This window comes from Diadema antillarum, unplaced genomic scaffold (assembly GCF_040938485.1).
Source record: "Diadema antillarum isolate AM-2024a unplaced genomic scaffold, OU_Dant_1.0 seq00001751_RagTag, whole genome shotgun sequence".
NCBI lineage: Eukaryota > Metazoa > Echinodermata > Echinoidea > Diadematoida > Diadematidae > Diadema > Diadema antillarum.
In genome coordinates this window covers 556,350-570,985 of record NW_027272433.1, presented here as the reverse complement: position 1 = coordinate 570,985, position 14,636 = coordinate 556,350, and the positions used below count along the sequence as shown (strand labels likewise).

Below are 14,636 nucleotides of genomic sequence, written 5' to 3'. Positions count from 1 at the left end.
TGGTATATGCGCCCATGATATATGAAGTAAAGTGCATCTTCTGTTTGTGATATGCCTGTAAATGCCTTTGTTTGTAGAATCCTTCTAATGATGTTTAGCTCCTTGTTTCTATTTTTTTTTTGCCTGATGCATGGCTGACAACCTGAGCAGATCGAAAAATATATAGGTGTGCTTAATCAGAAAAAAAAAATATTTTCAGACAAAAACCATATAACTGATTTAAAAATCTGAAAATTGCGCACACTCAACATACTAAATCAAAATCCCTTTAGACAATTATTAAGAAAACTTTTTTTTATTGTGATGAATGAAAAAAAAACCCTCTATCTTAACAAAAAGCATCAATTGAATTGGAAAGTCTATCGAAATTCCTCATGTGGCATATTTCTTACCGACGGCACTTCATCCTCGATGCAGTCTGTGTACAGGGTGCTACAGTAATCGGTGTTCCACGAGGAGGTACAGCTTGTCCACGGCAGCTTGCTCGTGAAGGAAGCAAACATGTAGTAGATGGTGTACATGATGATCACGTTGTAGTAGATGCCCACGTAGGCTGACGTCAGGACCATGCCGTATCCAACACCTGCAGGACACAAGAATTTGATCAAAATCCCTCATATTCACTTGTTGAAATACCTAGTGTGTTATTATCTTTTTTTATTTCTCTCTTAGAAAAAAAAATATAATAAATTGTTAAATAACTTTCGTTTGTTCTGCTGCTTGGGTTTTTTGTTTGTTTGTTTGTTTGTTTGTTTGTTTGTCTGTCTGTTTTTGGAAGGGGATATATAGAGATCTTTGCTAATTCACGTCATTCTAGTTCAGGCTCATAACCCTCCACCCCCCCCCCCCCCAAAAAAAAGTCCCAATTTACTTGCGTATACATTGGTGTACGGTTTCAAACGTTACCTAAACATCAGTGGCTCATTCACTACATCTGAAAAGGAAAAAAAAAAATGTGTCAGACATGAGCCCGGGATATGAACTTGATCAAAGTGTAAACAAGATGGGGTGGGGTTGCTCGCTCAATAAACCCAACGTGAAAAGGAGACAAACAAAAATCAGACAAAACGTATATACATGGTAAAATCAAGAGATGAAAGCACTTAAGAATGATGGATGTGGAGCAAACATCGACTTGCAATCCGGGAAAGTCCAAAACGAGGGCGCAAAGTCCAGGTATGTCCTGCCTCTTTGCTTCTCCGAGTAACAATGCATCGACAGAAAAGTCACAAAAGAGGAGATGTTCAGAGGTATTTCTATTCTATATCATTATTGCCCCAATTATTTTCATGACTCTATAAGTTCATGAAATTCTTATATGGCTGGTAGATGGATATCTGTTTTGTGGAGTTATCTGCACTTTTAACAAAGGGTGTGTTTGATTTTCGACATCTCGATGACCCGATCGAAGTGGTTACATTACGTTAGTCTGAAGGTTCAGTAATCCGAAGATGAAATAAGGTTTGTTATTCCGGAGGTCCGTTAATCTGAAAGTTAAATAATGGTCTTTATTCCGAAAGCTCGTTTCTCCGAAAATGAGAAAATGTTCGTTATTCCGAAGATGGAATCTTTAACCCGAAAATAAAAAATAGATAAGGGTCGAAACTCCGGGGGTTCGTTTGTATACGCAGCCCCCACCCCCATATTCGGGTTATCGAACCTCAGTTTACTTTCGATCAAGGTACAGTGTATAGATGATTTGTGTGTTTCGGAATAACGAACCTTGGGAATGGCTTGTAAATGTTGGTATTTTGGATTGCAGAACCTTGGGAATGACTTGTAAATGTTGGTATTTGGGATTGCATTTTAATTTATGAGCTTTTATCATATGTCATATTGATACAAATTGGATTACGGAATCCGTTTGAAAGTATGGGTCCATCACGTATAACTGATGGAAGATACACTTATCACTGACAGATATTTTACGATACCATAAAAATTATACCATTAGGGTAGATAAGTACATGCTCTGGGAATTTGATATGATCACGAGATGTGAAATGCATTCCCGTTTGTATCTTACGATCAATCATCTTTATGACAATATATACGCATAGGTACATGTATATCAATTGACATGTATATGATCCGAGTTTCGTGTCCTGTAATCTGTGCTGACATCAGGAAAGGGGGGGGGGGATAAGTCATGTCACATACGTTCACCGTTCCTATTTATTATTCCACTTGGACTTTCATCAATATTATTGGTGGACATAACGTGCAGTGACATCCTTAACTATTCTTCTTGAGAATTACTTTGCCTCATTTTGATTTTCCATAACTTTTTTTTTTGAAGTTTCCTGTTTGTCTACTCGTAAAATGTGGAGGAGGAGAAGAATATTATGCAAACATTAGCGAATTTCTCATATCAAATGGGTACACTTGTCTACCTCGTAATGAGTTTGCATCGAGCACATTGCACTGACGCGAACACTACTCATGTCAATACATTACGAAGGTGGAGGGGGAGGAGGAGGAGGGGGGGGGGGCGAAAGATACAGAGGCCATAATGCTGTCATGAGACTCCTGACATTTGATATTTTAAAAAAGAATACCCCTCGCCATCAGAATGTCTTTCATTTACGATATTTGGCAGGGGGATCTATTATGGACCTAATTACTGATATATGTACATTTACGGACATGAAGGGGAAACATTTCCTCTAGAATCACTCCAGCTTACTAAAGTTTGCAAATCTCCAAAATAGTTTTATGGTATCCGTATGAAGTAATCTAATCAGGGTTTTTGTTTGCTGGAGGAGCAAACCTCATCCCGGATTTACAGCTCAGTAAGCTCACATATCCCCCTAAAAAAGGGGAAAAAAGAAAAGAAAAAGTATGACCAAAGTGCTCTCATAGCGATTCTAATACCGAACAAGAAGTGTCAATAGAAAATATTCACCTCATAAAATCATTGTCAAGTGTAAGCATACTCTGTGCCTATAGACACACAAGTTTGCTGTGCAGGTCGAGATTATGAAACACGCGACGTACCCAGAAGGTACAAAGCTGTAGGTTGAGATGTCAAATTTGCTGATTCAGTAAAAGGAGAGTTGACGCTATGCAAGAGAGAAGAAGGAAGTATAATATAGCTGGTGCTTTGCATCGTTGCTTATTGCTTATCTTTATCCTCGTAAAGTGATTGGTGTGATTAAAATTGTTTCTTGCAGTTCGAATGGGCATGACATCTGAAATAAATACGAATCACAAATGCGGAGAGCATAACAATGCAAAACTAATGATGTGACAGACATATGAAAGTAAAGGATAAAATATGAATTCCGCACAACATAATTTGTTCCAGTTACAGGAGGAAGAATCATGATAGATTATAGATACATCAAACATATAATATGACTGGTAATAGCTAGACTGAAATCATAAAATAGCTACATTGCATATGGGTGCTGGTATGGTGATATGTTACCGTCTACATTTCAAACATCATGATGAGATAAGAATTTGGTGAGCCAAGATTATCTCTTTTTTTTGGGGGGGGGGGGGGCGTCTTAAGTTTGTATGAAGTTTGTGAGCAAAGGTTGGCAGAGACTTTTACCAGATTTTGCTCAATCTAACTTGAGAAAAATTTAATTACCCAAACAAAGGGAGCCAAAAGACGATTTAATGCATCAAAGCAATCATGAAACTTTCTTTTCAAATGGTTAATAAGTCGTCATTTGATGGTCATTAGAATCATTCAACCACAAAAGTTTAATGAAAACTGAAATCATTGGCTCACATTTCTGCTTTATACGGTGAGCTTACCTATCCTTCTACAAAAAAGAAAATGCATTACAAATAAACTGAAAACATATTTTAAGTTATGATTATGATTTGACCTTGTCATACGCTCATTTCTGCATATTCTAAATTTTCCCTGACAATCAATCTCTTTCAAATTCTTAACTTTTTTCACTTTAATATGTGATAACTTCCTGGTGGTACTTTTTATACATGTTACAGTTTGACTAATGACAGACCATTAGAAAGGCAATACATTATTTCCTCGAGCTCTACATGTTAGATTGATCAACTGAAAGTCGAGCAAACGAGCAGTGTGCATTTCATAGCGTTGTATGATCTGGCACCGACTGCCAGGATCAACCTGGTATTTGTGGAGCAAGTGCAGGAACCCCAAACAACTCCGACCTCGCATTCAACCTATTCAACTGGGCAAAACACGACATACAAGGACATTGGCCACGCTTGATCAGTTTTAAGAACCTGAGCATGGTATACCCAGCTTGACAGAAAAAGAAAACTTTATTTGGATTTCTCATTTTTCTTTAGAAAGTGTCATTTTTTTCCTTTTTATACAAGCGGAGCCAGGAAACAATTGAAGCCGCTATGCGGGTTGCACGAATGAATAATGGAACTGAGTTACAAAAGAGCTATTGATGATGGCAGTTTATTGTCAAATACCAGTGAACCGATGAAACTGACTCATTTGCATAACTACAATTTTTGAATAGAAGAGAGCAGTCGTGGGTGTGTGCTTTGCGCACCTCCTCCCCCCCCCCCCCCCCCCATCGTGGCTGTGGGGGAAAAGAGAAAAGTTTCAGAAGTAGCTATAGAATAGGGTCTGCCCAAAACTCCGCAAAGTCGGGAGCTGCAACAAAATGCACCACCTATCAACGGGTAGCTCCATCACCAATACTTTGATGATGATGGAATGTAGGGAAAAAGTAATTCATCCCGCTCCTCTCTCTGCATTGCTGAAAGGAACGGTGCAAAGAGTCCAAAAGTTGGAGAGTCCGTTTGACACTTGTATTTCGACAGCCCCTCGGCCCAAGTGTAATCGAGCATGTTCAAGTGTGAGAATTTTCAAAGAGGTATACGAGGTGAACAACTCCTTAGGATTTCTCTGGAAATCTAAGCCTATAGAGGTGCCGAAAATTTGCACCTTGGGCAACTTGATGACTTTCTGCCCTTCCCCCCCCCCCCCCTCCTCCCGAAAAAAAAAAGGGGGAGGGAAGACGCTTATGAAGTGATACACGTCCCTACTTTGTGGAAGGAGACATTTTAATGCGTAAGCAGAAAGGTATGGGTTCATACCAACTTTGTATCTATTCAATTTCTGGGGGGGGGGGGTTAATGAGGGGGGAAAAGTCACAATGACTTATTGAATGTTCATGGCCTCAGGTTGCAGAACAAAATAAACGCTGTTCTTTTGCAATGCATAAAATCTGTAAAATTTAAACCTTAGTGCAGTATTTCCAAAATTTCTCTTCTTTCGGCAGATATGTACTGATCAAATTCATTGATGAATCTTTTTTCTTTTTTGCTTTTGAACACTAAAGAGACTGAATTGATAATAATTCCGCATTTCCAAAACAGTGCTTTATCCAACTTAGAGCTTAGATTAAACGCCCCCTTTAAACTGCAGACAAAACTACTGATAGCTGCAAGACGTCCAAGATCTTTGAGTAACTTGACAACGAAAATAATATGTGGCTGCATAGTTGACATAGATTGTTCGCAAGTTGAACAGTTGTTGAAGGAGAACAATCGTATACAAGATTATAAAAGACAGTTTAATGCATCCTACATATTTGTGTCACCCCTAACTTTCGGGGAAAACTTGCCGTCGATGTTTACACAGGACAAAGATGACCGGTCATTTTTATGACGTTGTAAAACTGTAAAACACCACAGAATTGTCTGGTTACTGACTGCACAAACACTTCCGGAGACAACACCACATACAGGTAGACTGTACCAGTATGGTGTCATAAAGTTTAATAGGTTTGGAAGCTTTATTCAGTGTGTCTTGTATCTTCCGCACTGTTCAAGACAAGAGAAAAAAACTAAAGAAACCGTCACTAAAGTGTCTTTAACAGCAACCAATTGAAAAATTGAGGTTAAAAAAAAATAAATCTTGCCTAGTGGACGAATTATTTGCCATCATTACTTTTCCCTTTCCGTGCACTCATTACACACATTTGAAAGAAGGTGGAATTAGAATAATAAAAGAATGTAAAATGTTGTCCTCAGTTTGCTAGCAAATGAATTAGGGTTAAAGTGATGAATTTGTAAACTTCCTAAATAGTTGGCACCCATGTAATGTGTCGTGAAAATGTTGTCTGAGTGCAAAATAACCAAACATCGCCCATCTATGAAATTGATCATTGTACAATGTATGAGCGAGTTCGCTAACGCTGTACAGTTATATTTTGTCTCAGTGATCTTTATTCTTGTGTTGCTCAAAAATAAGTTGACAAGAGAAGAAACTTTGTCTATTGTGTATTCTTCAGAGCAGCTTTTTTTTTCACTTTTCTTTGTCATTAGTTTTTTCTTATTGTTTAATAAATTCATAAATAAGTGGAAATGTGAGTTCACTTTAGTGATGTTAACTATATGTCTGTTCCGCATGCAGATCGGCACATAAATGTCATTATTGTATACACGTCGTGCAAGTCCATGACACACAAAGGATTAAGGATGCTTACCCCGAAGCATGGGGATGGCCCTCCAGCAAGTGATGGGTCCCTGACTGCAGTACTGTCCGAAGGACACCTCCATGAAGAACAGGGGCAGGCCGGCGAACGTCAACATGACCACGTAAGGGATCAAGAAAGCCCCTGAGAAGAGGATGACGAAATAATGTGATTTATATTTTAAAAGGCATAATTTACTATTTGCAGATGAAACAAAAACCCGAGCTGTAGTGCTTCAAAACAGTTCTGAAATGTGAGTTTTGGATAGAAGCAACTAATGTAACAATGTGAATCAGTATGATTAATGTTAAGTATTGTTAGATATACAAAATGCGAACAAAAGTTATAATAAAGAAAACAGTTTACAGTTATGATTTATTGAGAAAATAAGTGATATCTCCATATATTTGAGACTTTATTGCATTTTTTTTAAATGATAGAATGTTTTGTGATACACCTGACCTTCATATATCATTATGTATACATCAAATGTGATATCTCGAGCATTTTTCAAATCACTGCTCCCGAAGGTAAACTGTACCTTTAAAAAAGTGCACCAATTATTACTTTCACTGCGTGAAGCTCGGTAGGGTGTCTGAAAATAATGTACTATTACTTTGTACATGAGTGATTTCTTGGTATCTCGCCAAAAGTTAAAAGCCCAGTTCTCATCTCCACCGACTATACCATCCCTTTAAGGTATATTAACCACACATGTCGGGAAACACGCATAGGTGTGGTGATAAAAAGCTCCTGGTGAACCAAAGACAATCTATACATTGTAGCCTACGGTAAACCAACATTATAAATACCAATGCAAGGTAAACCGAAGGCAAGTCCATGATGAATAACAGGCAAGCACATAATAAAAAATGAAAAACAAATAAGCATAAAGTAATCCACGGCACATAATACACCTTGAGGTGAACTAAAGGCAAGCTTTAGGTAGATTGAGGAAAAGTGTACGGTAAACCAGGAATCGGGTTAGGGTAAACTAATGATAAACTTACGGTAAGCCTGAAAAAAAAAGTAAAGTAAAACAGGGAGCTATACCTTGAATGCACGCTCATTCAACAATTTTTTTAAGGAAAACGGAAGAATTCCCATTCCTGTCTTACCTCCTCCATTTTCGTATGCCAGATAGGGAAAACGCCAGACATTTCCGAGACCGACGGCGTAGCCCACACAGGACAGGATGAAGTCCAGCTTATTCCCCCAGTTACCCCTCTCGGTGTTCTCATCCCCCTCAAACTCCTTAACCTCCACAGCTCCCTGTGAAAATGGGTACAAAATAGAGTAGAAGTGTCATCCTTTGATACAGCATTCATTAAATGACCGCGCTAAATATTAGAGGCATTATTTACCATTTGCGGTTGAAACAAAAACCCAGCTTTAGTGCTTCGAAATAGTTCCAAAATATGAGTTAGGGATAGAAAAAAAAAACAATGTAAAAATTGTTACACTATAATCAATGTAAAGTATTGTTAAATATACAAAATGTGCAAAATGGTTATAATAATAATGATGATAATTCACAACATTTATATAGCGCATTATCACATGAAATGTATCTAAGCGCTACGGGAAGAAAAAAATGAAATTATTTCTAGAATAAACCATGTACATCTATAGTTTATTGAGAAAAACAGTAATATCTTTATATTTGAGGCTTTATTGCAAAATGTTCATACTATGGTAGGATGCTTTGTGATACAACTGACCCACTCATATGCATCAAATGTGATAACTCGAACATTTCTTACATCACTGCTCGCAATGGTAAACAATACATTTAAATGATTTAACAAAATTCTTGATAAAAGACAGGTCAATAATATTATGTATTCTCTATGACAGACATAACATCAATTCTAATGCCCCGGCCATAAGCATTGTTCTTATCAATTTCACAACTTACAGCTAATATTCGTTCCCACTTTATTTAGGTAAGGTTAAATGATGTGAAGTGGTGTTATGTTTTCACAAGAAAATTGTGCTGAGTGCAAATCTCATATGCAAAGTGGGTGAAATTATGATATTTTCATAACTCTCCCAGCAGCCCGGTCTTTTATACAAATAAGTATTCATTTCTTTTAACATTTTGATCAATAATTCATCAACTACAACCCTTCCCCTAAAGCCCATTGTTGTTTTGTTATTAAACAACATCTTGCTTAGAAAGACAAAATTTGCTTATTAATTTCACGCAGACACGCACACACACACACACACACACACACACACACACCCACAACAAATAGTAATTACAGCACTGTAGATTGTAGCAACGCCACTATTCACTTTCAAGGTCCTATACACAACCTCATTAATTCATGCCAAATTTGATGAATATCTATAATTCTCTTTGTATTTATTGCCCACTCTACTCAATGAAATTCAAACTTGGTGGGATTTAACGTTAATACCGAACAGAGCCATCGAGGCAGCACATCTCATTTCTGAAATGACAATTAATGTTTAATGATAACATTTCCTTGTGAGAACCAAGGCTGCATTTCTTAAATTCATTGCCATAACTGTTGGTGTTTGTGAGAGTTCCCCGCCCTCCTCCCCATTTCTTTTCATGTTGTAAATCTTTTTAATGGAAGAATTATAGTTTTTAGTTCCGTACCATTGCAGGAAGTAGTTTAAGGAGACATCGACACATGAATGATGAAATATATAGCATGCGTGTGGAAAACTCTTTGGATATTATTTTCAAACGTTAATTTTTTTTTCTGATTCCTTCTCACCCTTTCTCTTGTGGCCCTGAAGAAAGTGTTTTGATATTTGTTTGCATGCATGTAAGTATGTATGTACAATTGTACATGTATATACGACATGTTTGTTTGTTTGATTGTGCGTTTGTTTTACCCATCCAAGCCCTGCATGATAATTATTATGACTGGTTATCGGACACTTCATCTGGTTCTACAGTAGCCAAACATTATCATGTCCATTAATTCATTTATTTTCATTTTCAATAAAATGCTAAAGCAGTAAAACATTTTCATGTTGTTAATACTTTTTCATAATCAATACAACAGTGTTATAAAGGAAGTATTATTATTTACCGTGACTTGTATGACTGTGCTGAAACCAAATGGTTTGAAATGGATGGAAATTCTGAAACACAGGTCTTTTTTACATAGTACACATTTGCAGTTTCCTCGCGAACAATAACTGATAACTGAGCTAACAGAAACTCAGGAAAAGAATATAAAAAGGGAAAAAAGGAAAATATATATGAATGTAAATATATATATATATATATATATATATATATATATATATATGTATGTATATATATATACTTTAAAAGAGAGAGAGGGGAGGGTATTATATCACATGTTTTTTAGATAGTGAATAACATGACTGAGGCGTTTTGTCTATCATTCTCCTGGTGGTGCAAGTGCATTCTAAGTACTCTAAGCCCCACGGAAAGAGTGTATCAAACATACAATGTATTGTGTTTTTGTCGTGTTGTATTCTATTGTATTTTATTCTATTGCATTGGCTGTTTACATCACTGTGAAAATTCTTGGAGACCCGATTTATGAAAACTTTTTTTTTCGTTTAGCTAATCCTCGTCTGGTCTGTGCTTATCTTGGCTATTGTAATTGCAGGAGTGCTGTTAGAGCATGCTGTATATGAGAATCTGTACAATGTGTGAGACATCTTTTATTCTTCGCCAATTCTTCATGCTGTTGAGGAAAGAACAGGCATGGCAGGTTGACGAAGAGATCGGACACCTCAAAAAGTGATGGCCTCCGCGTCGATTGTGTTTTGTATGCTGCTCAAGAGAAATTCCGACGACTAGGGAATTCGGAACAGTTTGCTGAGATGTTGATGGATAAGTAGTATCATATTAAAACATACACGCCTTTTTCCTCCTATACATGTATGAAAATAACTGAATCGTCAGACAGGCTTCTTCCCATTTTGTGTGTGTTTTTATACGTGTCGTGGATTTTTTTAAAAAATGAAATGACAAATACTCATGAGGTTTTCTTCTTCTTGGGATTGAAAGCGACATAAGGTCTGGATAAATTTGTACAAAATAATGTGTTTTCATTCTTCGTAGAGCGCTTTGTAGCAAGAAAAAGGTGCCCTATATTGATACGTTATGCTGTGTTAAGTTATGTTACGTTATGACATGTTATGTTATGACATGTTATGATATGTTGGAGCATTAAAATATCTCAGCATCAAGCTAGACTCAAATTTCAACTGACTTGAATATCTATGTTAATGACTCCACAATCTTTCCACTTCTCATTAGAAGTGGGGTTACCTCCAACCCTAAACTTTTTTTTCTGTCTTGTCTGCACTGTAGTGAAAAAAATAAAAACAAAAAACAAAAGACCCAATAATTAGATCATTAATCAGATGAGAGAATACATGCATTATCAGTATGAAGACTACAATCGACATAACCTAGGGCCTTGAAGAAAAGTACCAGCTATCGACATGCTAGCTGGGTGAGCTAGACGTAACGATAGAATGTAAATGTAAATATCATTTAATATCAAGACTCATGACGATACAGGTAACCAGCAAGAATATTAATTGGTGTCCTTTGACGAAACCTAAAATACTGTTCCAATGTGCCACAATCTACAAGTAACGAACAACCCTTCGAAGCAGTCTACGCTGATTCTCTTTACAAAATGTTTCACGTCAAAGCCGATCGATAGCTACATGTACAATGTAGCCTACGATACCAACATAGGATCGACTCGTATAAGAATAATTGCAGCAAATTTACAGACAATATTGAATCTTCATTTTTGGTAGCTGAAATCTAAAATTTGATATTGAAATCAGCGAATTTCTTCTGGGCAGGTGGTGATTTTTGTTGTTGTTGTTGTTGTTGTTGTTGTTTCTTGTGTTCTGTATCACTCTGGTACAGTCACAATAAAAGTGGTTATACTAAAAGCAGACCCGTATACAAGCTTACACTGTCGTTATTCATCCTGAAGTGAGTATTATGTAGATGACTCAGGATGGCTGATGGGCGTGTTCAATAAACGTGTGTCTGTGCAAAGTTTGTGTGGGTCCCCAACAACTGAAAGTACCTTCGCTCAAAACATCGCCTTTGTTAACAATTTGCGTGCAACCTCTTTGGAGCGACATAGATTATCTGCACACAAACAAGCCTATATACATACCCCCTTTGGGTTCTTGCTTTTCATCAAGCAAGTACAATAGATCAACCACAAAAGAAAGAGACCAGTATAGAGAGAGGGAGAGGGGAGAGAGATAGGAAAGCTCTGCAAGGAATGAAAAAAAAATATAAAAAGCAAAGCTATAGTGGGAAAAACAGTCGGATATGTGGACTCGGAACATTGAAAATAAAAAGACCAATGAATATCTCTTATCCTTGCGAGCAAACAACCAGTCGGGGGTCTTTGTTGTCAGCCAGCCAAGCTCTTTTATCTACCTTTTATGTCAGTTTTACAACGAAACAGTTAGTTTAAGCAATTTATGATGCTTGGCGACTAAGTTATTGGATGAAAGTTCACAAATTCTAGGCCTAAGGAATGCACGCTGGTTTTAAAATTTCGGGAGATATCCTTTGAACCTCACTACAGTAAACTGAGAGACTTCATAACTGTAATGTTTACCTATGACGTTTCGACAAATAAGTGGGTGGGTGGTCTATTACTTTATCATTGTTCATCATTATGTTGTCGATGATATCTATGACTACATGTATATGATCAATGAGGTTGATATTCCAACCCATGAGGTTAGGAAACTCATTTCTATGGAATTGTTTTTTATCATGTGACTGCTGCCAATATTTCCTTTTTTGGACAGAGAGCAAAAATTGTATACATACATATTTCAATAGATTTTGATATATTACAACGAATACTCAGTGGGTTTCTCAAGTCACCAAATGATTCTTAGGTCAGAGTTGTGGATAGGGTATAGGCTTGCATAACGAAAAATGCTTAGTGGCTGTCGAAAAAAAAACTTTCTAAAACTGTTGACAGGTCAATGTTGAAACAATGTGTCAAACTAATTTCTCCTAGTATACACGTGTATATATCTCAAAAAGTTGCATGTACAATCAAACAATTATGTGATGAGTATTTGAGTGGTAAACAAAAGGAATAGATAAGAGCAGAGAAGGGTGAAACGAAACGAAAGGAATAGAAAGAAAGAGTCTAGACCACAAGAGCAAGAACCGAAAGCTTGACTGATGTCACAACAGCATTTTCCAGAATCTCGTGTAAAGGTAAAATGGAAATAGACTTGTAAAAGGGACTTGTATTACTTTGGAAATGTCTGTAAAGGAATTTCAAGTGACTTAAAATAGGGCTGTAAACATGTGTAGAAATGAACAAGTTTAAAGAATGCATTTTAATTGTTACATGCATTCTTCAGGTGTTTTCTTCTGTTTCATTCAGCTCAAACCCAAAGGTCCATGCTTACTTAACGCAGGAATGTGAAGCTTATTGTCACGCTGCAACCAACGAACATAAAAGAATGGAGGTGGGAATGAGGAGAATTGTAAAAAGAACAGGCGAAGAAAACAAAATGTATGGCAAGAAGAGCTAAAATAATAGCGTCGTTGTTCAGACCCGTTCCTGTGAAGGTCTGTTTTGCATTCTCAATTTGCGGAACATTGTACCCACCTCTCCGAAAAAAAAAATGATTTGGTGCTGCATACATCACTAAGAAAGAAGTCGTTACACCCAGATGAATTTACTGATACACAAAACATAAAGACTCGAAACACACTCCCACACGAACACACACACACGCACACGCACACACACGCGCACACACACACACACACACACACACTATTTTGATCATTGACTATAAATCAGATGGCAATCCATCCAGAGATCACGATAAGAAACGATGTCTCCCCTGATCACAGACGAAAAATGAATTCAAGAACAACTTACTCTTTATAAATACGAAAAATATGGAACCGTTTTTAGAAAGAGTTCCTTATGTCCCCCCCCCCCAACTTGCACAAAATAAACAAACCACTAGATCCATCCCCCCTTACTGATAATAAACTAAATAAAGGTTATGGGAAGTCTTCCCACAAATGGCATAACCTTTATTTAGTCCATTATTAGTAAAAAAAAAATAAAAAATAAAAATAGCAATCTATCCGTTTTGCGCAAACTAGACATGGGGGGGGGGGGGACATAAGGAACACTTTCCCTGGACTGTTTCGTGTAGATATATTTCTCGTTTCATTTCAGAACTGCTGCCTCCTTGTATACGCACCAATTACATACACACATTCAAAAAAATGACATACCCTATTTTTCTCTCGTGCGTGGGTTTATGTGTCGTTGATAATCACGCCCATGTCTTAGTCATAAAGTTTTGAAAAGTTTGCTAACGAATCGAATGCGCTTTGTCAACTTTCAGCTACATGTCACTTTCGCCTTCTATCTCTTAACTAAACACATATCTTGCCATTTTTAATTTGCACTGTCAAAGACGGGAAAGTCCTCCTCCGTTTTTCCACAATATCATATGCTCGTCTACAAAAATAATCAATTGCAACGAGGCTGATCTCGAGATCGATGAGCCGAATGTGATACGTGGCTGCATTCGAAGTGACTACCATTAACTTAGAAAGGGAGGAAAAGACCTGTTCACAGAGAAGTTGATTTTCCTCACCTCATCCTGTGGTCGTCCCATTTTGCTGTCCTTTACTGGCCTTCCTCGATTTCAAAATGTCACCACAAAGTTTTTAACAGGAACTGCGGCAATATCTGAGCTGTTGTTTCGATTCAAAGTTGCATAATCTAGAGCGCGCAGACGTTCAAACTCCGGCGTGTCACCGAACCACTCACTGAACACTTCTGCGCCACAAACTCACAAAGACCGTATTTGGCCCGACTTGCCCGCAGTCAATACGCGTCTACGCATATGCAAAAGTTTTCACCGAAATTACTGGGCGCGGTCAAAAGAACAGACGAGCACTGGTGGCGACACGGCCATTCATTGTATACACGCTCTGTGTCACTGGCAGAGTATTCACCAATCAAAATTGTTGAACCCCTTTGAGTGCACACCGTATGAAAAGGTATGTGGTACATCCACAGGTGGGGTGAAACGGGTACAAAAACGACGAAATAGGGCGTTCATTGAGTGTTGTCGTCGAACTCGATGTACTAGTACTGGATCGTCATCGTTGCCTGTCAATACGAA

The 14,636-nt window shown here is 37.5% G+C and overlaps 1 protein-coding gene across 1 annotated transcript; it reads right to left on the bottom strand.

The window, feature by feature from the left end:
• Window positions 1-327: 327 nt before the first annotated feature.
• LOC139712026 (sodium- and chloride-dependent glycine transporter 1-like) lies at window positions 328-14,277 on the bottom strand. The gene is made up of 4 exons (XM_071623866.1): window positions 14,103-14,277; window positions 7,559-7,712; window positions 6,453-6,584; window positions 328-583 (listed from the first exon to the last, which is right to left on the bottom strand). Exons 1-4 carry the CDS (start codon window positions 14,121-14,123, stop codon window positions 360-362), a joined length of 531 nt encoding a protein of 176 aa, XP_071479967.1. The 5' UTR covers window positions 14,124-14,277; the 3' UTR covers window positions 328-359.
• Window positions 14,278-14,636: the final 359 nt, after the last annotated feature.